Source organism: Podarcis melisellensis, assembly GCF_964234715.1.
Source record: "Podarcis melisellensis genome assembly, chromosome: 2".
NCBI lineage: Eukaryota > Metazoa > Chordata > Lepidosauria > Squamata > Lacertidae > Podarcis > Podarcis melisellensis.
The window spans coordinates 116,124,600-116,149,837 of record NC_138529.1 but is presented as its reverse complement, the minus strand read 5'-3'; the positions used below and the strand labels follow the sequence as shown (position 1 = coordinate 116,149,837).

Genomic DNA, 25,238 nt, shown 5'->3' with positions numbered 1-25,238 from the left:
TTGTGGGAGTCAATGTAGGTCTTTCAGGACTGGTGTTATATGGTCTCAGCGGTCAGTCCCAGCTATATTTTTGTTCGTGGGGAAAAAATCCTGTGAGAAGCGGATAATAAATCCTCGGTGTGCACAATAAATATTTTTTGATTCCGTTACCTGGTTTTATTTGGATCTCTGGTCAGGAACTCCTTCATGAATTTCCACATCATGTGTGCTGCTCTAAGCCTGGAAACACACCATTTTGGAAAACTAATTTGTGAAATACATGTTTTGTGATGTACCAGATTTGCCCCAAAGGGCAGTCAACTTTAAAAAAAAATATTTGTGTGGCCTGCAAGTCATGCAGGGATTTGGAATCACTCGCACAAAAGGCTGCTGGTCCCTTCCTTCTCCTTCCCTACTTTCTGTACATGCAATAGCAAATTTTATTTTTATTTTTAATGCAGCAGTTTTGTGCTGGAGAGTTTCTCCCCACAAAGATGTGGTTTTTTTTACTCCAGACATTTGTATATTTCATTTATTACTGCCCTTTATTCAGCCAAAGTCCTGGTTGAAGAAGAATGTTTTCGCTCGGGACCTAAAGGCACATAATGAAGGTGCCAGCCAAAGCTCCCTGTGGAGTGCTTTCCACAAACGGAGCCACTGTAGAAAAGTCCCAGTTTTGTTTTGTCACCTTCCACACATGGAGGAGGCACATGTGGTTGGTCTAGTGTGGTTGGATCAGGATCAGTGTAATATGCTCACACTGTCTTGCTTCAGTGAGCAACTTGACTGCCAAATTCTGCAGCAGCTGAAGTTTCTGAAGCACCGGCAGGCGCCACCTTCATGCCTTCAACAACAATGGGAAATAAGCAGGAAACTCTCTAAGGTAAAGGGACCCCCGACCATTAGGTCCAGTCGTGGCCGACTCTGAGGTTGCGGCGCTCATCTCGCTTTACTGACCGAAAGAGTTGGCGTACAGTTTCCGGGTCGTGTGGCCAGCATGACTAAGCCGCTTCTGGCGAACCAGAGCAGCACACGGGAATGCCATTTACCTACCCGCTGGAGTGGTACCTATTTATCTACTTGCACTTGGATGTGCTTTCGAACTGCTAGGTTGGCAGGAGCAGGGACCGAGCAACAGGAGCTCACCCTGTCGTGGGGATTTGAACCACCGGCCTTCTGATTAGCAAGCCTTAGGCTCTGTGGTTTAGACCACAGCGCCACCCGTGTCCCTTTTTGGGAAACCCTCTAGGAAGAGACAGTAGAGCAATAGAAATACTGGAATTAAAGGATTTGTTCAACTCAAAGCTCCCCTCCCTTCTCCATTCGAATGCATTGGCTAAAATGAGTACAAAGACCCTAGGTGGTTAGATAGCTCCCCGAGCTCCAACTAGGAACTGGCCACACACTGTCAAGGAACCCAGACATCCCTCGACTTAAGGACAGGTGTGACAGACAGCAGAGCCAGGCCAGAGTCTGCTGGTGCAGTCTCCCTGAAATTCTGACAGAGTGAAGGAGCCTGTCACCGATTGGCTACAAAGTCACAAAAAGGGGAGGATAAAAAGAGGGAGAGAGAGAGAGAGATAGGGCTACGGGTCAGGTGAAGAGATGGGGCTTGATTTGAGAAGATAGGGATGGATTTGAGAAGAGAGAGGGCTTATGGTCAGGTTAAGACAGGGGTCCTCAAACTACGGTCCACAGGCTGGATCAGGCCCGCCAAGGTCCTAAATTCAGTTCTCGCTGCTGCTGCTGCTGCTGCTGGCTGGCTGGCTTCTGGTGCTGTGGGGGTCCCAGGCCAGACGTGGAGACAGCGGAGCAGGAAATGGCGGTGGCCAGGAGGCGTTGTGCGCAGGCGCTTCAGGCGGAAGGCAGCACCGCTGCTGGGGTCCTCGCGGCTCAGTCGCCGCCCCTCCAGGTCTCCCGCTTCCCCACCACTCTCCTTTCCATCTCGCAAGCCCCCGCGCATACCCCACCCATCTCGCAAGCCCCCGCGCATACCCCACCCACCCAGTATGCACGTCTCGCCTTTGCAACCAGCCACTGTTGGAGGAACAGATAAGTAGCCGTGTTGGCCTGCCATAGTCAAAACATAAAATTCCTTCCAGTAGCACCTTAAAGACCAACTAAGTTAGTTCTAGGTATGAGCTTTCGTGTGCATGCACACTTCTTCAGATACACTGAAACAGAAGTCGCCAGACCCTTCTATATAGTGAGAAGGTGGGGAGGGGTATTACTCAGAAGGGTGGTGGGAATGGGTGATTGGCAGATAGCTGTGATGAGCCTGTTCACGACTCTTAACGACTGCAATAGGCCTTACAGGAAAAAGCAAGGGCTGAGAAGGTGAAAAATGGCTTTGTCATGTATAATATATACATGTATCATATATATATATAGAAGCTGCTGAATTGCAACTTATTACCAAACCTAAAACCATGGAGAGACCTGGTCTGAACAAAGACATTGGATTCTTATCTCATTATACATGACAAAGCCATTTTTCACCTTCTGGAAGGCGTTGGCTCTCTCCACGGAAAGATCCCTGAAGGGCTGCAGGTTGTAAAGAGCGGGCGGCTGTCACCCAGCGCTACCATTTTAATCTCTGGGGTGGCGGAAGAAGCCGGGCTGGGGTGGAACTGTCTATTTCCAGCCCCTGCAAGTTCCAAAGCAGAGAAACCTTTGGAAAAGTGCTGCTACCTCCTGAATTGGACACACAAACCCCCCACTCTGCCTTTTCCCTTCCTAAGCCCCTCTCCCTTATCTTCCTCTCACTTTCCAGGCTTGCCCTTTCACTGCCATTCCCACTGCTCCCACGTTTTGCAGTTTTTGCCTTGGCTCTCTGCCTTGGAAAAAGGCGGGGTATAAATAAGTATAATATCAAAGGTGGGGATAAAGCTGCTCTTGAACTCGGATCTTGCTTGGAGCACCTGCGGAGGAGGGATTCTGTCCTGGGGGCGCCGCTGGCCTGATCCTGCAGCCGGGTTTCCCCCTCCTCCTTCAGAGCCGGAGACCAGCCGGGCGCCCCTCCTTCCTCTCTGCCCGGAGCAGCCAAGAGGCTCCTGCCCCGCGGTTCCGCAAGGGTTAACTGCGGCGACAGAGCTTCGATTCCTAGAGCGGAAGGGAAGACTGGCGAGAGAGGAGGCGCTTCCGCTTCCTGTTCCGCTTCCCCGGTGAGAGGCTGGGCGGGGCGGCGGCTGTCCTCCCTGGAGGCGGGTAACTGGGGGGAGGGGGCCGACCCGGGGGCGGAACTGGGGGGGGCGAGAGGGAGGGAGGGAGCCGCGTCCCTCCTGGGGGGGGGGACTCAGGGGCGGCGGGGAAAGGTGGTCCTCTCCTGGGAGGGGAAGCGGGAGGCCGAAGCGACGCTGCTCGCTGGCCTTCGCCGGCCTCTGGCCTCATCCTGCGGCCTTTTCTCCCGCTCCTCTGTCCAGAGAAAGCAGAAGGAGCGCCCAGCAAAGGCCGCAGGGCAGGAAAGGGGGAGGAATGGCAGGGAGTAAACAGGGAGCCAGGAGAGGCTCCTGCCAGCCAGGGAGGAGCAGGAGGAACAATAATTATTATTATTTTATTCCTTCATACCCCGCCCATTTAGCTGGGCTTCCCCAGCCACTGGGTGGCTCCCAACAGAAAATTAAAAGCACAATAAAAGATCAAACCTTAAAAGCTTTCCTCAACAGGGCTGTCTTCAGATGTCTTATGAAAGTCAGATAGTTATTTATTTCCTTGACATCTGATGGGAGGGCTTTCCACAGGGCGGGTGCCACTACCAAGAAGGCCCTCTGCCTGGTTCCCTGTAATTTGGCTTCTTGCAGCGAGGGAACTGCCAGAAAGCCCTTGGAGTTGGACCTCAGTGTCAGGACTGAACGATGGGGTGGAGATGCTCCTTCAGGTATACTGGGCCAAGGCTGTTTAGGGCTTTAAAAAAGGTGGGCCCCTGGGGATATACAGTGGTACCTCGGGTTACATACGCTTCAGCTTACAGTCTCCGCTAACCCAGAAATAGCACCTCAGGTTAAGAACTTTGCTTCAGGATAAGAACAGAAATCGTGCAGAAACAGTGGGAGGCTAAAGTGGTGCTTCACGTTAAGAACAGTTCCAGGTTAAGAACGGACCTCCAGAACGAATTTTCTTAACCTGAGGTACCACTGTAACTAGCCATCTGCAGCTGTAGTAATTTTATCTTATGTTCAAGATTTCTAAACACCTGATCCAAAAGGTCCTTCAAGTGGCGCAGTGATCCAATGGTAGCTAGAACACAACTAAAACCCACAAACCAATTTAGAAACCAGTATGCATAAAGCCATCATTGAAAAAAATCATCCCTCTCCACTTCCCATTTTGCCTGCTGGGCAGCATGTTTGGTCTTCAAACACCTGAGGAAGGGGAGTAAGGAGGGAGTATGGGGTGGGACAAAACACTCATTTCCCCCAGTCTTAAATTTAGTTATCCAGATTTTCATGTCTTTCTTATTAAAAAAACAAACACACACTGAAGGTCAAATCTCCAGTTGCCCCATCTATCATCGGAGGGGGAGCTGAGGAGAGATGGTTTCCACACCTTGCCTTGGAGTGTGTATAAAGAAGGGAATTGTTCTGTCCTTCCAGGGATCAGTGAGCTTTGACAGGTGTCCTTGCATTTCGCTGACGACAACTGGGCCCTACGGAGAGCTCTGTACAAGGACGTCATGGTGGAGGTTCGTGAGATGGTGACCTCTCAGGGTAAGGATCCTTTTCGCCTTCATTAATAGTTATAATAGGTATGGGTTCCTCAGTGGCTCGGAGTGCCTTCCTTCAGCTCCGCTAAAGGAGGTCAAAGTGTTTGTTTTTCTCCCAAGTTAAAGGCCAGAAGCCTGGCTGAGAATAAATATTCTTACTTCTCTGCTACAATTAGCCAGTGATGGCTTCTGGGTTGCCTCCCTGGGGGAGAGCATTCTTTAGGTGGGGAGCCAGCACTGAAAGATGCATTCCGTACTGCCTCTCTTTGCACCTCAGTTGGAGAGGGCACTGTGAGAAGGACTCTGATGATGAGTGCAGGCTCTCGGTGGATTCATGAGAAGCAGCCATTGAGCTACATAAGTCAAAATCAGCACCTTGACTTGAAGACAGGAACCCAGATATGCTCAGAGCCTCTTGCACCGGTCAGCACTCTGTAGTTTCTGAACGGTCTTCTAAAGCAGCCTGAAGTATAAGGCATTGTGGCAATCTAGCGTGGAGAATGGTAGAAAAAGCATACTAACAATCTTCTGTGTGGGGGATCCTAATTTGTAGAATACTTGAGTATCTTGTTATTGTTATTGGTTTCTATTGATGTATTGGTTTGTTTGTTGCATATATAGAATATTCTGTTTCTTTATATTTGAGGTTTGATTGCATTTTTATATATGGTGTAAGCCACCCAGAGTGGCTTGGGAAACCCAGCCAGACACGTGGGATATAAATCAAATAAATGCTACTATTGTTATTATTCATTTTGGTTTTTCAACAAGCTCTGCAGATCTAGGCTTTTCAAGCTTCTCTGAGTTGCAGTGCTGTATCTTCAATGCTCAGGGGTGGCCTCACTTCTGCCCCCACAATGGGGGCTCAAAATCCATAAGGAGTGTACCCCTGCAAGTTGGGTGGGGTGGTCCCCCCTCACCCCACGAGACCTCCAAGGGGTGCAGACGCCTCCCCCCACTCACTGGCAAAGAGCCTATTCAGATCCTGACAAAGCTGAGTGGTGGAATGTCTGCCCTCTTGTGGACTTGCCCTTGTTGGGGGAGGATCCTTTTCTGGACTTGGCTGGAGGAGAGAGGACTCAGAGCTTTGCTGCCCGTCCCACTTCGCCCCTGGAGGCCGGGGACACTAGCAGCAAAGCTGAGCCCATTTGGGGGTGACACCTGAGGCAGCCGCCTCACACAGGTCCATAGGCAGGCAGGCTCTGTTGATGTTATTGCCTGCTGGTTTAAATTGTGTTATTTATGGCTTGGTTAATCTTAGGGACTGCTCACCAGAACTTTTCTGATACAAATAACCCTTGATTAAATGGTGATATTTTATTAAAACCAGGTATCACATCATTTGTTTTCATGTAAAACACCTTTAACATAGTGCCAGGCCTTGAGTTTTGATAAGGAAACAGCTGTATCAACCTTTATTTTAAAATTTTTATTCCATCAGGAGATGTTTGGGGGGTCCTGGATGAGGAGGAGCCATCAGAAGTCTGGCCAGAAAGAGGTGAGGAGCAAGAGAAGGAAAGGAAGTTGGGGGTTCAAGATGGAGCCAACAAACAAGAGAAGAGAGAAACAGTGAAGCCAAGGGATGAACACAGTGTTTCCCAAGAAGATGAAAATCAACTTAACAGGGTGGAGAAAAAACATGAATGTACTGTGTGCGGAAAGAGATTCTGTAGTCGCTCAGCCCTTACTATGCATCAAAGAGTACACTCAGGTGAAAAACCTTATGAATGCATGGAGTGTGGAAAGAGATTCAGAAGCAGTAGCCACCTTAATGTGCATCAGAGAACTCATACAGGGGAGAAACCTTATGAATGCATGGAGTGTGGAAAGGGCTTCAAATCCAGGAACCAATTTAATGTGCATCAGATAACTCATACAGGGGAGAAACCTTATGAATGCATGGAGTGTGGAAAGGGCTTCAAATTCAGTAGCCAACTTAGTGTGCATCAGAGAACTCATACAGGGGAGAAACCTTATAAATGCATGGAGTGTGGAAAGACTTTCAGTCGGAGTTCCTCCCTTAATGAGCATCAAAGAACTCATACAGGGGAGAAGCCTTATAAATGCATGGAGTGTGGAAAGAGCTTCAATCAGAGTGCCTCCCTTAATGAGCATCGAAGATCTCATACAGGTGAAAAACCTTATAAATGCATGGAGTGTGGAAAGAGCTTCAGTTGCAGCAAGTCTGTTAAAATGCATCATATAATTCACACACAGCAAAACCATATAAATCCATATAAATGCATGGAGTGTGGAAAGAGATTCAGATACAGTGGCCACCTTAATGTGCATCAAAGAACTCATACAGGGGAGAAACCTTATGAATGCATGGAGTGTGGAAAGAGCTTCAGTGCCAAAAGCATCCTTATTAGACATCAAAAAACTCACACAGGGGAAAAACCATATAAATGCCTGGAGTGTGGAAAGAGCTTCACTCAGACTGCCTCCCTTAATGTGCATCGACGAACTCATACAGGGGAAAAACCATATAAATGCCTGGAGTGTGGAAAGAGATTCAGATACAGTGGCCACCTTAATGTGCATCAAAGAACCCATACAGGGGAGAAACCTTATGAATGCATGGAGTGTGGAAAGAGCTTCAGCTACAGTGGCTACCTTAATGTGCATCAAAGAACTCATACAGGGGAGAAACCTTACGAATGCATGGAGTGTGGAAAGAGCTTCAGTGTCAGAAGCATCCTTATTAGACATCAAAGAACTCATACAGGGGAGAAATCTTATGAATGCATGAAGTGTGGAAAGAGCTTCAGTGCCAGAAGCATCCTTATTAGACATCAAAGAACTCATACAGGGGAGAAGTCTTATGAATGCATGAAGTGTGGAAAGAGCTTCAGTGCCAGAAGCATCCTTATTAGACATCAAAGAACTCATACAGGGGAGAAACCTTATGAATGCATGGAGTGTGGAAAGAGCTTCAGAAAGAGTGGCCACCTTATTGTGCATCAAAGAACTCATACAGGGGAGAAACCTTATGAATGCTTGAAGTGTGGAAAGAGATTCAGAAACAGTGGCCAACTTAATGTGCATCAGATAACTCATACAGGGGAGAAGCCTTATGAATGCATGGAGTGTGGAAAGAGCTTCAGAAACAGTAGCCACCTTAATGTGCATCAAAGAACTCATACAGGGGAGAAACCTTATAAATGCTGGGAATGTGGAAAGAGTTTCTTTGACAGTAGTACCCTTACTAAACATCAAAGAACTCACACAGGGGAAAAACCATATAAATGCATGGAGTGTGGAAAGAGCTTCAATCAGAGTGCCTCCCTTAATGTGCATCGACGACTTCATACAGGTGAAAAACCTTATAAATGCATGGAGTGTGGAAAGAGCTTCAGTGACTATAGTACCTTTACTAAACATCAAAGAACTCACAGGGGAGGAACTTTATAAATGCATGGGGTGTGGAAAGAGCTTCAGTCACAGCAGGTCCCTTAACATGCACCATAGAATTCACACAGGGGAGAAGCCATATGTGCATTGAGTGTGGTGAAAGCTTCAAGTGCAATTCTCACCTTAAATGACATCAGACACCTCATACAGGGAACAAACTGCATGAACGCCTGGAGTGTGGAAAGAGGTTTGGTCACGGTAGCCTCCTTACTTTGCATCAAAGAACTCATACGGGGGGCAAACCGTATAAATGCTTGGAATGTAGAAAAAGCTTCAGTGACTCTAGCACCCTTCATGCACATAGGAGAATTCATACAGGGGACAAATCATATAAATGTTTGCAGTGTGGAAAGAGCTACCGCCGCAGTAATCACCTTTCTCGACACCGAGAAAAAACTCATTCAGGAGACTAACCCTATGAAAGCTGATGTGTGGAAAGAGCTTCCGTTACAGTGGTAAAAGCTGTTCTCCAATTGGAGTGCTCGCAGACCAGTGTTTCCTAATAGGTAGTTAGTAGCTCACTCTTTGACGATGTGCAATTCTTCACCTTCATCCATGCACGAGGGCTTTTCCAGTACAGCAAGGAAGCAGCTTAAGGACCAAATACTTTACTGTCGCAAAAGTTCAGGCTCAGTAAAACAGTTTTGGGAGTATGTATATCCATCTGTCTAGTGATAAGTCGCCAGTAGCCAGGTGCAAACTGTGGCGCCTGGCTAATTTTGAACACTGCCCCACATTGGTATTTAATTAAAATAAGACACGAACTTGAGAATTTCCCCTCTGATTTACCAATCTGTTCATTTAGGCAAGCATTTCTGACTTTTGTTTTCAGACTATGTGCTCAGAATATTTAGAGGGACGCTATAAAAAATTATCGCAGAACAGCATCTTTGTGTATGCCTTAACTAAGCAGTAGATCTCTACCAATATGCTCTCTCTATTCTGAACCAAGTTTATCCTTGATTTGTTATGTAAGATACCTGATGCAGATGATCAACTGAAAGTCACATATTTGTTGTCTCGTTTGAGAAATCTGTGACAAAGTTGCTGCCCAAAAATTGAGAATGTTCATTGAGGAGAACATGGTGGACTGTAAAGATTTAATTGGGAATGACATCTAAAAACTTATTTGTGTGTGTGTGTGTAATATAGACTGATACTGTATTTTAATGCCATATTTATGTATATATTTCATATGACCATAATGGTCCAAACAATAAACATATACAGCTTGTAGGCTTTTGCAGATACAGTTACGTACAGATAGATGGAATGTATAGGCAAAAGTCAGTAACAAGAAAATAGTATTTCTCATGCCTTAACATTTTAGAAGCTGACTGGTTACTGCCGCAGAATCCTATAGTAGTAGTAGTAGTGAAAATAAATAATAATAATAATTTATTACTTATACCCCACTCATCTGGCTGGGCCTCCCCAGCCACTCTGGGTGGCTCCCAACAGAATATTAAAAACACAATAAAACATCAATATTATTTCCTTGACATCTGAAGGGAGGACGTTTCATAGGATGGGTGCCAGTCTGCAGGGTTCCCTGTATCCTCACTTTTTGCAGTGAGGGAACCACCAGAAGGCCCTTTGAGGAGGACCGATGGGGGTGGAGACGCTCCTTCAGGTATACTGGGCCGAGGCCATTTAGGGCTTTAAAGGTCAGCACTAACACTTGGAATTGTGGGAGTTAATGTAGTGTAGGTGCAGTCTCCCTGAAATTCTGTCAGAGTGAAGGAGCCTGTCACCGATTGGCTACAAAGTCACAAAAAGGGGAGGATAAAAAGAGGGAGAGAGAGAGAGAGATAGGGCTACGGGTCAGGTGAAGAGATGGGGCTTGATTTGAGAAGATAGGGATGGATTTGAGAAGAGAGAGGGCTTATGGTCAGGTTAAGACAGGGGTCCTCAAACTACGGTCCACAGGCTGGATCAGGCCCGCCAAGGTCCTAAATTCAGTTCTCGCTGCTGCTGCTGGCTGTCTGGCTGTCTGGCGCTGTGGGGGTCCCAGACCAGACGTGGAGACGGCGGAGCAGGAAATGGCAGCGGCCAGCAGGCGTTGTGCGCAGGCGCTTCAGGCGGAAGGCAGCACCGCTGCTGGGGTCCTCGCGGCTCAGTCGCCGCCCCTCCAGGTCTCCCGCTTCCCCACCACTCTCCTTCCCATCTCTCAAGCCCCCGCGCATAGCCCACCCACCCAGCATGCGCGTCTTGCCTTTGCAACCTGCCGCTGTTGGAGGAGTTCAGAATGTTGTCAAGAAAAGCTCAGCGTCTCTTTCTCTGCGCACCGGCGCCAGTCTGCTCATGTGAGGCCGCCCTTTTTGCAAGTTCCCCTGTCCTTTTTTTATGGCGGGGGTGTGGGTGGTGTGAGGAGAATTCAGCTCCCTGCCTTGGTAGCCATTGCAAGTATTAACTTCTTCTGGAAGGGGTTGGCTCTCTCCACGGAGAGATCCCTGAAGGGCTGCAGGTTAGCGAGAGTGGGCGGCTGTCACCCAGCGCTACCATTTTAATCTCTGGGGTGGCGGAAGAAGCCGGGCTGGGGTGCAACTGTCTATTTCCAGCCCCTGCAAGTTCCAAAGCAGAGAAACCTTTGGAAAAGTGCTGCTACCTCCTGAATTGGACACACAAACACCCCACTCTGCTTTCTCCCTTCCTAAGCCCCTCTCCCTTATCTTCCTCTCACTTTCCAGGCTTGCCCTTTCACTGCCATTCCCACTGCTCCCACGTTTTGCAGTTTTTGGGGGGTGGGGGAGAGAAAAACGCCCGCCCATGATTATTTAGCTGATTCTCTCCTGACCAACATAAATTAGCAGGCCCATACTTCCCATTGAAATATTTATAGAGTGGTACCTCGGGTTAAGAACTTAATTCGTTCCAGAAGTCCGTTCTTAACCTGAAACTGTTCTTAACCTGAGGCACCACTTTAGCTAATGGGGCCTCCCGCTGCCACCGCACGGTTTCTGTTCTCACCCTGAAGCAAAGTTCTTAACCCGTGGTACTATTTCTGGTTAGCAGAGTCTGTAACCCGAAGCGTCTGTAACCTGAAGCGTCTGTAACCCAAGGTACCACTGTAAGTTTATGTTGATTAAAATCATTTTAAATATTGTATGGCTTCCCCCCGTCTCGCCCGGCCCCGAGCTGCCCCTTCGCGGGGCAGGAGGAGGAGCCGCTGCTGCCTCCGGGGCGCCTATGTGGGTGTCGCCGCTGCTCAGGAGCCTCTGAGTGCGTGCAGAGTGCAGATCGAGCAAGGCAGCGAGGGCATCCCTGGGCGCAGCCGCCTGTGTGGGAAGAGCCGGGCTGGGGTCCGGGTGGGGTGGAGAAGGGCTTCCTGCAGCAACAGTGCAGGCCAAGCTGAGCCGGGCAGACGAGGGGCAGCTGCAGAGGTCTGTGGAGAGAGTCATCGGCATCTTCCAGGCTCTCATAGGCGAAGTATTGGGGCTCCTGGGGGGCCCAGTAGCTAGGGAGGGAAGGCTCCTTGACCCACTGGGACACCGAGGGAAATCGAGCCTTTTCAGCAGAGACCGACCTCACTTGACGCTCATGGAAACTGAATTGCATTTGCTGTCTTAATTATTTTGCAGCGCATTCACTCAGCTTGGCAAGTTCCTGTGTCACAGGCGAACTTGGCTATCTCTCTCTTTTTATATATATAAATATTTATTAGAGTTTCTAATTAATACAAACATAAAGGTAAAGGTAAAGGTACCCCTGCCCGTACGGGCCAGTCTTGACAGACTCTGGGGTTGTGCGCCCATCTCACTTAAGAGGCCAGGGGCCAGCGCTGTCCGGAGACACTTCTGGGTCATGTGGCCAGCGTGACAAGCTGCATCTGGCGAGCCAGAGCCGCACACGGAAACGCCGTTTACCTTCCCGCTGGTAAGCGGTCCCTATTTATCTACTTGCACCCGGAGGTGCTTTCGAACTGCTAGGTTGGCAGGCGCTGGGACCGAGCAGCGGGAGCGCACCCCGCCGCAGGGATTCGAACCGACAACCTTTCAATCGGCAAGTCCTAGGCGCTGAGGCTTTAACCCACAGCGCCACCTGCGTCCCCTAATACAAACATACATACCACAAAAAACACACAAAAATACACAAAAAAGGAAATACAAAGAAATCAAGAACACACAATTTTAAACAAAATCAAACAAATATAATTCCAATCACTTATTTCCATTACCTTATGTCTCGAACCTCCTCTCACTTCCCCCTTTTGTATTCCAAATCAAATCATAATTCAGCAAATTCTTATTGTAACTTGATATGGATTATTTTATTTTATTACTCAGCCTTTGCATTGCAGCTGGCAACCCCTTAATTTCAGTCCAACATCATTCTAACATTCATTAATTTTGCAATATTTCTGTAAATAGTCTTTAAATTTCCTCCAGTCCTCTTCCGCCGACTCTTTTCCCTGGTCAAACTTGGCTATCTCTGCCCCTAACCCTAGATCCTTTATGAGCAAGTTTAAAAGGCACTGTTTCCACTTTCTATAGCTCCAGTGGGAAAACTCCATCTTTCCCTACCATTTAGCCAATTCCTCCTTTGCCTTTAATCCACATTGTTTGAACTGCAAGTCATTAGCTATAACACGCAATGTGCATAAGAATTCGTTCATTATTCCCCCCCCCCCAAAAAAAATATAGTCCGGCCCACAACAGTGTCTGAGGGACAGCGCACCGGCCCAATGTTTAAAAAGTTTAAGGACCCCTGGCTTAGAGAGTGGGTAACTGAGGAAAAGTGACCCTCATGAACCAAGGTATTAATGGGTGAAGGAAGCTGTATGGTGTTAAAAGTATTTTGTGGCAGAGAGGAGGCAGAGATGAGTCAGGCTGGTGACTAAGTTAGGGGGTCTCCCCCTCCTGCTCTGACCAACTCCCCTCCCCCTTGATCTCTCAGAATCTGCAAAGGGATGAAGAGGGCGGAGCACAGGCAGATAAGGCGAAGAAATCTCAGGTTGCTTGGGAGAGGAGCAGACTTAGGGAGCCTGTGGGAGATAGCTGGATGCTTCTCCATGAAAGGAGCAGCAAATCCTGGCTTATAGAAAGCAGTGGCGTAGCGTGGGGGGTGCAGGGGGGCCTGGCCGCACCTGGCGCAACATCTGGGGGTTAGGGGGCGCAAATCCACGGGTTAGGGGGTGCAAATCCACAGGTTAGGGGCTGCAAATTACTTGCCTTGCCCCGGGTGCTGACAACCCATGCTACGCCACTGATAGAAAGCCAGCATGTCAGGGAACAGATGAGGACAGAACCTTTTCCCCTCGAATTTGTGGCAACTGCCAAGAGGGCAAATCCTATGCTAGGGGTTATTAAGAACCTAAGAATGACTCTGTTGGATCAACCAGGTGCAGAATGGCTGTGACAACCCAGTCAGATGGATGGGGTACAATAAATAAATGATTAGTGTTAGTATTAGTATTTGCTTCCACTGCCTGAAGCATAGCTGTCAACTTTTCCCTTTTTTTAAGGGAAATTCCCTTATTCCGAATAGGATTCATCGCAAGAAAAGGGAAAAGTTGACAGCTATGGCCTGAAGTGGCTGCCTCAGTCTGCCTCATGGACTGTAGAGTTATTCTTAGGTTCCTAATAACCCCTAACATAGAATTTGCCCTTTTCACAGTTGCCACAAATTTAAATTCCAGGGATCAGGGGAGAAAGGTTTTGTTTTCCCCTGTTCCCTGGCAAGCTAGCTTTCTATAAGCAAGGAGCTACTGCTTCTTTCATGGAGAGGCATTCAGCTATTTTACACGATGCCAAAAAGAGGCAGCTCCCTCCCTGTTTGGTCTTCAATGGTTAACAGCAGCAACAGCATCCTAGCCCACATTCCTAGAGCAGAAGATTGCAAAGAGGAGGAGATTTGGGGAGGGGGGGAGAGGGAGAGGGAATGTGCCCCTTTCCTCTTCCGCAGATCTGAAAGGGGAAAAAATGCAAAGTGTTCCACGTGAGTTTCTTCTTGCTTTCGCAGAGATGCTGAAGGCGGCCGCGGGGAGGGAAATGCAAGATTAAGGCAAATAATTCCGCGTGCTGGGGAAAGCAGGACTCCCTCATTCTCTTCCCCTAACCGAATTATTAGGCTCATTAGAGAGATGCGCTCCGTGCACTGAGAGATCCAGGTAGGTTAATCACTCCGCAGGTAAGCATCCCTCCATGATCTCCCCCCAACCTACAACAGCTTCTTGTTTCCTGTGTTGGGGACGTTATTTAGGGAAGCTTTTAATGTTTGATGTATTACAGTATTTTAATATTTTTTTTGGAAGCCGCCCAGGGTGGCTGGGGAAGCCCAGCCAGATGGGCGGGGTATAAATAATTAATAAATTATTTTTTATTATTATTATTATTATTATTATTATTATTATTATTATTATTATTCACTAGTAATCTGCAATCATTTCCTTATGCTGCATAAATTAAGGTTGCCACTTTCCACATCTCTCTCTTTGCTCCTGTGCCTTCAAAAGACTCCAGAAAGGCATAAACGAAGCTTTTCCACAAATGGGAAGGGGGACGGGGTTGGGAGTGTTAACGGAGAAATCTGAGGGCTCCCTTGGACAAAAAAACAAGGACACCAGCCAGGAATACCAGAGCAAAACAGCAGCCAGTAGGCTTGGTCTTTATTGAAGACTGTCGTGACAGGACTCCCACCTGCCACAAGGTGCAACAAGATGGAAGCCCTGAACAAAAGAGAACCCAAACTTTTATTAGCTGCTAATCCCCATGTTACACCCTCCCAAAACTACATCATGGTTACATCATGAAAGGGGAGGTCTGGTGGCAGTAATCTGAGCATCCTGGACCCTGCCCCATGGTTCTCCTTGCCCTCCACCAAACACCCATCAAGTGTAACAAAAAAGATATTTACATTTCCCTGTTTCCCAGCCAAGTTAATCATACCCTTTTATCATTATCTGGCTTTGTTTTTTCTGGAATGGCTACCTGTCTGGCAAGGGACGTGGGTGGTGCTGTGGGTTAAGCCACAGAGTCTAGGACTTGCCAATCAGAAGGTCGGTGGTTCGAATCCCCACAACGGGGTGAGCTCCCGTTGCTTGGTCCCTGCTCCTGCCAACCTAGCAGTTTGAAAGCACATCAAAGTGCAAGTAGATAAATAGGTACCACTCCAGCGGGAAGGTAAACAGCGTTTCCGTGTGCTGCTCTAGTTTGCCAGAAGCGGCTTAGTCATGCTGGCCACATGACCCGGAAGCTGTATGCCGGCTCCCTCAGCCAATAAAGCGAGATGAGCACCGCAACCCCAGAGTCGATCACGACTGGACTTAATGGTCTGGGGTCCCCTTTACTTTTTACCTGTCTGGCACTCAGATATCAGGATGCCAGGGATTATCACCCAGGCAGAGGGGCTGCTGAGTAGCTGAGCTCACATGTCTATATGAATTTCTGAAGTTTTCCCAGTGAGCCCGTACATAGATACATTTATCAGCAAATTCTTACATTTGGTATCGTGCAGCAGAGGCCCTTTGAATAGACAGGAAGAAACTGTGATGAAGTGTTTTGTGGGGACAAATTACAAAAGTCACAAAAGTGATTGTGCTGATTTTGGTAGTGGGTTGCATGGGCATGATATCTGCTGGAGGGGCATCCCACTCCCAAATCTATACATAAATGCCTGCAACAGGAGGCTCTCATGCCACATTGCCAGGTACCTGGTGGTGAATGTTAAACTGCACAGGAGCAAGGCCAGGGGAAAAAAACAACAACGTTGGCAATCCTAATCAATTTTGCGTGCGCAAGAAAGCTGGCCAATGGAAGGCGGAACTGAGAGAAGGAGTTCCCAGCAAGTTGGACCAAGAAGCATCACTGCAGTGGAGGTGGAATGTATGGTAGCATTGTGGCAAGCAGCCATTGATAGCCGTCTCCTCTATATGAATCTTTTCCAATCGTATTTTAACACCATCCAAGTTTGTCACTGCCTCTTGTGGAAGAGAGTTCCATCGTTTAATACAGTAATGTGCTGTGTGAACAAGGCCTTCCTTTTGTCTTGCCCTGAATCTTCTGACCTCCAACTTCAACTGGACGAGCTTGAATTCAGGCAAAAAGTTCCTCTTTAACCGGGCCTTTGGTTGATGGTCATCCGATGCCCTTTTAAAAAGTGTTGGGTGGGTTGTTTTTATTTTGATTGTGTATTTTGTGGTTTTATATTGTAATTTTATCCTGTGAACCGCCCTGAGACCTGTGGGTGTATGGGCGGTATACAAATTTAGTAAGTATAAAAATAAAATAAAATCCTACTTTAAATATGCACACCCTGCATAATTTTACATACCTCTGTTGTGTGTGTCTCTGCCTCCACACGTACTTATCCTTTTTTTCGTACGTAAAAAAAGTCACAAATGTTGTAACCTTTCCTCATAAGGGAGTTTCTCCAACCCCCTCAATCATTTCCATCGCTCATTTCTGAACCATTTTCCCCAACTCTCCTTATACCCCCATTGAGGTGAAAGTTGCAAATAGTTTGACCCTTTTCATCTTCCCTCATAGGTAGTGGAATGGCATCTGAAATGTCTTCCAGACCCTCTCCTCTTTGCATTGGGATGGAGGCTGTGGAGTCATCTCAGGTAGGAGGGATACTCTTTATTGATATATATATACAGTGGTACCTCGGTTTTCAAGCATCTCAGAAGCCAAACATTTCGGTTTTCGAATGCCAAAAACCTGGAAGTGAATGCTGCCATTTTCAAACGCGCCTCAGAAGTCGAACGGCTTCCGCTGCATTTCTCCCCCTCAAATTTCTCCTTTGACTTTGCCGACAGCCCATTGCGCCTCGGTTGTCGAACGTTTCGGAAGTTGAACAGTCTTCTGGTTCGGATTACGTTTGACAACAGAGGTACCGCTGTACAGTTTTACCTTGGATCTCAAACAGCTTGGCTCCTGAACAAATCGGCTCCCAAACAATCAAAACCCGGAAGTGAGTGTTCTGGTTTTTTAACGTTCTTTGGGACCCGAATGTCCAGTGGAGCTTCCATGGCTTCCGATTGGTTGCAGGAGCTTCCTCCAGCCAATCGGAAGCTGTGCTTTGGTTTCTGAACATTTTGGAAGTCAAACGGACTTCCGGAATGGATTCCCTTCGACTTCCAAGGTATGACTGTATATATTTATCCTGCTCTTCAGCCGAAAAAGGATAATAATAATAATAATAATAATAATAATAATAATAATAATAATATCTTTATTGTCATTGCCCCCTCTTGGGGACAACGAAATTACTTGGCTGCTCCATCCACCCAGGTAGGGCACTCCACACAAAATCAAAACAACTATAAAAACACTAATTAAAACAATACAGTATAATACAGCAAGGAAGATTAGATGACTTTCAAAGTCCAGGCTTCCCATTCAGGGCCGAGATCGCTCTGGAGAAGAAGCTGTTCTTAAGACGGCTCGTTCTTGTCTTCATCGTCCTGTATCTCCGTCCCGGCGGCAGGAGCTCGAAGAGACATGACCAGGATGCGATGGATCTTTTACTATGTCCAGTGCCTTCCTATGGCACCTTGTGGCATAAATCTGCTCTAAGGTGGAGAGTGGGCAGCCAACAATGCTCTCTGCTGCCTTAACAACTCTGCACAACCCCGTCCTGTCCTGGGTAGTACAGCTTCCGTACCACACACACAAGCCATAAGTGAGCACGCTCTCAATGGCACAGTGATAGAAGGATCTCTGAGTAGCTTATAGATCAATGAAAACAATAAGGCTTTCCCCCTCAGGTTTGCAGTCTTAAAAATATTATCGAACATATTTTATATTTAAACTGCCCTTCAGCTGAAGTTTCCAAGCCGGTGTCCAAAAATCCCTTCAAATCATTAGTGAGGGAGAAGGACTTTTCACACCCTGCCTGTGAATATTGATGCGGGAAGGACATTTCTTTTTATTTTCCAGGGACCAGTGACTTTTGAAGAGGTGGCCCTCTATTTCACGGAGGAGGAATGGGCCCTGATGAAGCCCAGCCAGAGGACTCTGTACAGGGAGGTGATGCTGGAGATTCTTGGGATGGTGACTACCTTGGGTAAGTATCCCTTTGGCCTTTATTTAGAGATGCTGAAGGTATGAACTCCCCTCAGCAGTGCTTTTTGCCCAACAAAAAACATCCATCTCTGGGTGACATCTCTCGCCCTTACAGAAGCCATGCCAGTTCTGCATGAGCAAGGCTTGTTCTTCTGTATGTTTTGTAATGTTGGGCAGGATTCAGCTTACAAGACCCATAAGATGAAGCCCTGTGCATGGACTTCTGCTTCTGCAACAGGGCTTCTGTGGTGGATGGCGACAGCCCGAAGGCGAGCACTCCTCCTGCGAGTACTCAGGTCTCTCCTTCTCTCAGACCTTAGTCTCTGCAGCTCGGGAGATGTCGGTGGGTTACCATACCCAGAGGCCGCCTCAGCCTCTCCTGACCCAACAGGTAGTGGAGTAGCTGTAAGTGATGGCCCAGCTGGAGGCAACGAGGTAATCCCCGCATCTGGAGCCAGGGCAGGCTCAGGCCCCTGACTCAGCCCAGCTGGTGCTTGTTGCAGGGGAACCTGTGCAGACTGGGGCTCTTCAGAATCAGGCCCCAGACTGGGTTCAGATGCCGCCTGAGGCAAAGGATCCAGTGCGGACTGAGACTGTTCTGGTTCCGAGTCTGAGCCCGAGTCCCAGGCCATCACACCTTCCAACAGTGGAGACAGAGGGTTGCCTTCGTGGTCCACGGAGGTAGAGCCTTTGATTGATTGGTTTATTACGGCCATTGGCCCATATCTAAAAACAATACATCAAAATTTATCCATAAACAATACAATTTAAACAGTTCCAAGTTAAAACACCCCTATAAAACCAATTTTACTTCAATTAAGTAAACTATACACAATAAGCTCCCTCTATGTCAACCGCAATTCAAATCCCTCAGATTTTGGGGGATATGTGTCTTAGTTCTGGCACTTATTGATGGTTCTTAAGTTTGGGTAAGCTGTCAGAGTCATACAGTGATCCATTTCTCCTCTTATGAAATAAGACATTAATCAGGTATCTAGCGACTGCAAGGGATCTACTTGAGTCTTCGTCGTTTAATAAGTATATTATTTGGGCTTCCTGAGGTCTGTCAGCTATTCTCGATAAATATGGGGCCAGAAACTTGGACCGTGAAGCCGAATGTATAGGACAACAGAAGATTATATGATATAACGATTCTGTAGATCCACTTTTACAGTCACAGAGGAGTGAGATTTGTCCGTTGGAGAGTCTGTTACCCAACACATTTGATGGGAAAACATTGAATCTAGCCTTTATAAAGGCGTACCTGTGCGTCACCCCAGATAAGGTAGTTAAATAAGATGGAAGCTTCGTTGGTGGTGTTAAGCCAGGGTTTATCGGCGAACAGGTGCCACCACCTGTCGCAATATTAAATTGTAAATCCATCTCCTCTAATTTGTGAGTTATAATTCTCTTGGCAGAAATTAAATCCAATTTTAGTAGTTCAGATGGAGATAGTCCTAAGGACACAAGTTTCCCATGTATTATTTTTGCCCAAGGGCTAGGGAAGTCGTCTCTCCAGAGACACTGTATCAAGTGGAGATTTGGAAGTTTATGCCATAATGCCAACCAGTAACAGAGGATACATTTCCATAATGTGGTTTCTAGAGATGTAACATTTAGTTCGAGACGTATAGCAGTATTACCTACACACCTGGGTAATTTTAGCAACCTTCTTAGCAGCTGGTTTTGGATTACCTCCAATTGGGTTAGATTAACAAAGGACCCCCATATTGGGATTGCATATGCTATTGTTGCAATCACCTTTGCCTTGAAAACTTTTAACACTGATGGAATATGGAAAGCCCCATCTGAAAAGAACAATCAGTTCTGCTTTTCCCTTGATCAGAGGGTTTCAGTGGCGTAGCGTGGCGGGTGCAGGGGGGGCCGGCCGCACCGGGCGCAGCATCTGGGGGGGCGCGCTCGCCGCCTCCGGAGTCGCCGAAGAGCCTCGGGCGCAGGTTGTAGCAGAGCCCCATGTCTCGCGGAACCGAAGAGCTGTGCGCGCGTCCGGGCTAAAGGCGTCCGGCAGGTAGCGGCTCTCAGCGCTGGCCGCGGAGGGCGCGTCAGGCAGCCCCTCCTCACAGCCCCCCCGCCGCCGCCGCTGCAGCTGCTGGCCGATGTTGCATTTTCCTCGCCTCTCTGCCCTCCTCCTCCTCTGGGCAAGCGGCGTCGTTTGGGCAGCAGCGCCAGCGGCAACTCGCCTCAGATCACCTGACACGGACCTGCCCCCGCCGCCGTGGCTACCTTACCGTAAATACCCCAGCCCAGGCAGCAGCAAGAAGAAGCTGGCAGCGGCGGCAGGTTAGGGGGTGCAAATTACTTGCCTTGCCCCGGGTGCTGACAACCCACGCTACGCCGCTGGAGGGTTTATCCAGTTTTCTCCTTATATTCCAGCAGGTTACGTCTGGGAGAGTGAGAACGAGGGAGCAGAATTGGGCGTGTCGTTGGAAACAGCCACGGGTCAGTACGGTGGGGAGAACTTGGAGGGTCAAGATGGAGCAAAGAAGCAGGAGGAGAAACAAACTCAGACGCAGGGGGAGAAATCTGCCGCTTTCCAGTATGGTGGCAGCGCCCCAAAACAACACACAACGTGCAGAGGAAAGAAAAGGATCAAGTGTGCCGAGTGTGGAAAAGCCTTCAGTTGCCAGTCAGCATTTCATCTGCACCAGAGAACTCACACGGGAGAAAAGCCTTACAAGTGCCCACAATGTGGAAAGAGCTTCAACAGGCACGACAACCTTGCTTCACATCAGAGAATTCACACCGGAGAGAAACCGTACGCCTGCTCAGTTTGTGGGAAACGGTTCAGCCACAGTGCAAGCCTTACTTCTCATCAGAGAATCCACACAGGGGAGAAACCGTATAAATGCTTGGAGTGTGGCAAGAGCTTCAGCCGGTGCGACTCCCTTACTTCCCATCAGAGAATCCACGCGGAGGAGAAACCGTATAAATGCGCCGTCTGCGGAAGGAGCTTCCGTCAGAGCGCAAGCCTCACTTGTCACCAGAGAAACCACACCGGGGAGAAGCCGTACAAATGCCTGGAGTGCGGAAAGAGCTTCAGCTGGGATAAGTCCCTTATTGCACATCAGAGAATTCACACGGGGGAGAAACCGTACAAATGCTTGGAGTGCGGAAAGAGATTTAGGTGGAGCCGGCTTTTTACTGCACATCAACGCATTCATTCTGGAGAGAAACTGTATCCGTGTGCAGACTTCGATGAAAGCTTCTGCCAGAACGCAAACCTTTCTTCCTATCGAAGAATCCATTCGCTGGAAAAGCTGCGCAAGTGCTTCATGTGCGGAAAGAGCTTGAGTCAGTACGACTCCCAGATTTTGCATCAAAGCTTACACCCGGGAGAGGAACTGTACAGTTGCTCAGAGTGTGACGAGAGTCTATCTTGCAAATCGTATCTTGTTAACCGTCACATAATTAATGCTGGCGAGAAACAGTACGAGTGCGGAGGAAGCTGTGGTGTGAGCTCAGGCCTTACTTTCCATCAAGCGGTTCATGCAAGGGAAAAATTGTATAAATGTCTGGAGTGTGGGAAGAAGTTTGGCCGGAGCGACCACCTTCGTAGACATCAGATTATCCACGCAAGGCAGGAGCAATAGTTGTGCTCACGCGGGCGGAAAATGTTTGCTGTTGGAGCTCGCTTTTCCACACAACTCCATAGATTGCTAGTTGGGGGAATCTTGAGGAATGTCTGAGCTGTGGGGAAAGTATTGAGGGAGCTCACCTCTCCTTACTGATAGAAGCCTCCAGAGGACATGAGCAGAATCATACAAACGCAAGAGGAATATAAGAAGCTGTATCAAACTGAATCAGATCTTTGGCCCGTTTAGCTCATCAGTGCTGTCTGACAGAGGTTTTCCAGGCAGGGATCCATCTCGGCCTTCCCTGGAGAGATCACTGAGGATTGAGCTTGGCAGATGCTCAACCACATAAGAACACAAGAAGCTGTTTTATTTTGATCCACACCTTTGGCCTATCTAGCTCAGTATTGCCTACACTGACTGTCAGCTGTTCACTGGAGGTTTCAGGCAGGGGTCTTTCTGAGTCCTGCCTGAAGATACTGAGGACTGAACTTACTTCTCCACACACTATTGGACCTACACGCTCCACACGCTCTACCACTGAGCTTTGGCCCTGTGAAACGCCTGCTTTTATATATGTATTGTCATGTCTCTTCCAACAAGAACCTCAAATGAACTTCAGCTCAAAAGTACAGTGGTACCTTGGGTTACAGACGCTTCAGGTTACAGATTCTGCTAACCCAGAAATAGTACCTCAGGTTAAGAACTTTGCTTCAGGATGAGAACAGAAATTGCGTGGCAGCGGCAGCGAAAGGCCCCATTAGCTAAAGTGGTACCTTGGGTTAATAACAGTTTCAGGTTAAGAATGGACCTCCAGAATGAATTAAGTTCTTAACCCAAGGTACCACTGTATTGTCACAGCCTGGATGTGAGGAACAGTGCCTTGTTTGTGGTGGTACCACCGCATCATCTGACCATTAAGAAATCTATACAGCTTCAGGGGACAACCCCCCCCCATGTTTTTCCTTCATTACATTTTTAACAAATGTTCCTGATAGTTCTCTGTCGCTTTTTTAAAAAGCTGTTTTTAATTTGTAGTTATGCTTTTAACTTTTTTTCTCGATTTGGTTTCACTTTAATGGATTTAGGAATGTTGGCATAATAAAGTCACCAAGAAAGCAGTTCAGACAAGTTGATATCTTAAGCGTCACAGTGTGTAAACTTGTTAAAATAAATATTATCTAGTACAATGTTTGCAGTTCTGTTCCTCTCCCTCCTACCCTGTAAAACCCCCACCCCACTACCGGAAGGCCAGGCCAGCACAACACCACAAATAAAAATATATAATAAGCACTAAGTAGAGCTAAAAGGGACACGGGTGACGCTGTGGTCTAAACCACAGAGCCTAGGGCTTGCCGATGAGGTTGGCAGTTCGAATCTCCGCGACGGGGTGAGCTCCCATTGCTTGGTCCCAGCTCCTGCCAACCTAGCAGTTCGAAAGCACATCAAAGTGCAAGTAGATAAATAGGGAAGGGAAGGTAAACAGCGTTTCCATGCGCTGCTCTGGTTCACCAGAAGCGGCTTAGTCATGCTGGCCACATGACCCGGAAGCTGTACGCCGGCTCCCTCGGCCAATAAAGCGAGATGAGCACCGCAACCCCAGAGTCGGTCACGACTGGACCTAATGGTCAGGGGTCCCTTTACCTTTACCTTTAGAGCCAAGAACATTTATAAGGAGCCAGATATCCTCACTGCTAATAATTTCAGGGAACAGTTTCTTTCAGCCATCAAGTGCCTGGGAGAACAGGCGAGTCTATACAATGCTCCTAAATGTTGTTTATTTGATTTCTTACCTGCTTTTCCCCATATTGAGATCGCAGGAAGAGCCCGCAGGATCAGTCCAATGGCCCATCTGGTCCAGTTTCCTGTTCCCACAGTGGCCAACAAAACCCACAAGTGGGATTTGTCTGCAAGAGCCCACTCCCCTTCTGCGATTTCCAGCGATTGGTATTCAGGACTAATCCTAATCCTTTTAAAGTCCTATGCGGCCTAGGACTCACGTACCTATGGGACCGCCTCTCCTGGTATGCCCCATGGAGGACCTTAAGGTTCACAAATGACAACATTTTGGAGGTCCCAGGTCGCAAGGTGGTTAGATTGGTCTCAACTAGGGCCAGGGCCTTTTCAGTACTGGCCCCAACTTGGTGGAACGCTCTGCCACAAGAGACCAGGGCCCTGCGGGACTTGACATCTTTCTGCAGGGCCTGCAAGACAGAGCTGTTCCGCTTGGCCTTTGGTTTGGACTCAGTCTGACCCTTATGTTTCTCTCCCCTTATGGTTTTGATCTATGGCCTACTATTAAAAGGAGGCTGCATTTTAAATTGCATTTTAACCTGTATTTTAAATTGGGTCCCCCCCCATTGTTTTTTACTGTGATTTTATTGGTGTTAGCCGCCCTGAGTCCGGTTCTGGCTGGGGAGGGCGGGGTATAATTATTATTATTATTATTATTATTATTATTATTATTATTATTATTATTTACAGCCATCCAGGTTGGTAGCCATGACTGCCTCCTGTGGAAGTTCCACAGTCTTAACTGTCTGCCGCCTGAAGGACTCCCTCCCATCCCCCCCCCCCCGGTCCCAAGTCTTCCAACATTCAGCTTTGTTCGATACCCACGAGTCTCAGCCTGTAAAATTATCTCAAAAAATGAGCTTGCAATAAAAATGTAAGGAGTAGAAAGAGTCGCCTTTCATAACACAGCTGATAGCCTCTGTCACCTTTGCAAGCTAGGGATTATTATTATTATTAAATTATTTATTTGGTTACTAATAATAATTTATTATGTGTACCCCATCCATCTGGCTGGGTTTCCCCAGCCACTCTGGGCTGCTTCCAACAAAGATTAAAAATACATTAAATGGTTTTTCAAGTTAAAATTTTACAGTCACATATTGAACATACAACATAAAAACAAGATTCTAAGGAATCTCTTGGGACTTCCCTCCTTCCCTTTGTGGCTCCTATTGTTAATCATTTCCTCCTGCATCTTTTATAATAATACAAATCTTTTACATCTCCATTGTGTCCAGCATTCATAATTAAGCTACAAGTGATATTCCAGTCCTACAAATGATTTTAACTGTTTACAATGGTTTTTAAGATAAGTCATAAATTTCCCTCATCTCGTATTAAAAATTTTGGTCTTCCCGATTTCTGATTCTTCCGGACATTCTGGCCATTTCGGCATAATCCGTCAGCTTGATCTGCCATTCTTCTCTGGTAGGGACTTTGTCTTCTTTCCATCTCTGGGCCAATAACATCCGTGCAGACTATTTATGTATGCAAGCTAGGGATTATTTGTGCAGGGATTGCGGGCCTTGCGTTTTGTTTTGGATTTATTTATTATTTTATTTAATGAAACATACAGAATGCTCAATTATTGTGAAAACCTCAAACGGTTTACAAAACAAAAATAGAATTATTAATCAAAAAACTGTCAAAAGCCATCAAAAATTACTAAAGTAATAATTAAAGTAAAACATCGGGGGCGGCGGGAGCATCCATAAACTGCATGATCACTGAGCTGTTTGTGGGAAGTTA

At 47.4% G+C, this 25,238-nt stretch overlaps 1 protein-coding gene across 5 annotated transcripts; it reads left to right on the top strand.

The window, feature by feature from the left end:
* The first annotated feature begins 486 nt into the window (after positions 1-486).
* Positions 487-22,817, top strand: LOC309364871 (uncharacterized protein). 5 transcript variants are annotated; one of them, XM_081902833.1, is made up of 5 exons: positions 487-862; positions 14,057-14,208; positions 16,586-16,658; positions 17,977-18,103; positions 20,497-22,817. In XM_081902833.1, exons 3-5 carry the CDS (start codon positions 16,590-16,592, stop codon positions 21,711-21,713), a joined length of 1,413 nt encoding a protein of 470 aa, XP_081758959.1. In that variant the 5' UTR covers positions 487-862; positions 14,057-14,208; positions 16,586-16,589; the 3' UTR covers positions 21,714-22,817. The 5 variants fall into 5 exon arrangements, with proteins under 5 accessions (XP_081758959.1, XP_081758958.1, XP_081758960.1 ...); XM_081902832.1 differs by lacking the exon at positions 487-862 and adding an exon at positions 10,165-10,401; XM_081902834.1 differs by lacking the exon at positions 487-862 and adding an exon at positions 12,520-12,851.
* Positions 22,818-25,238: the final 2,421 nt, after the last annotated feature.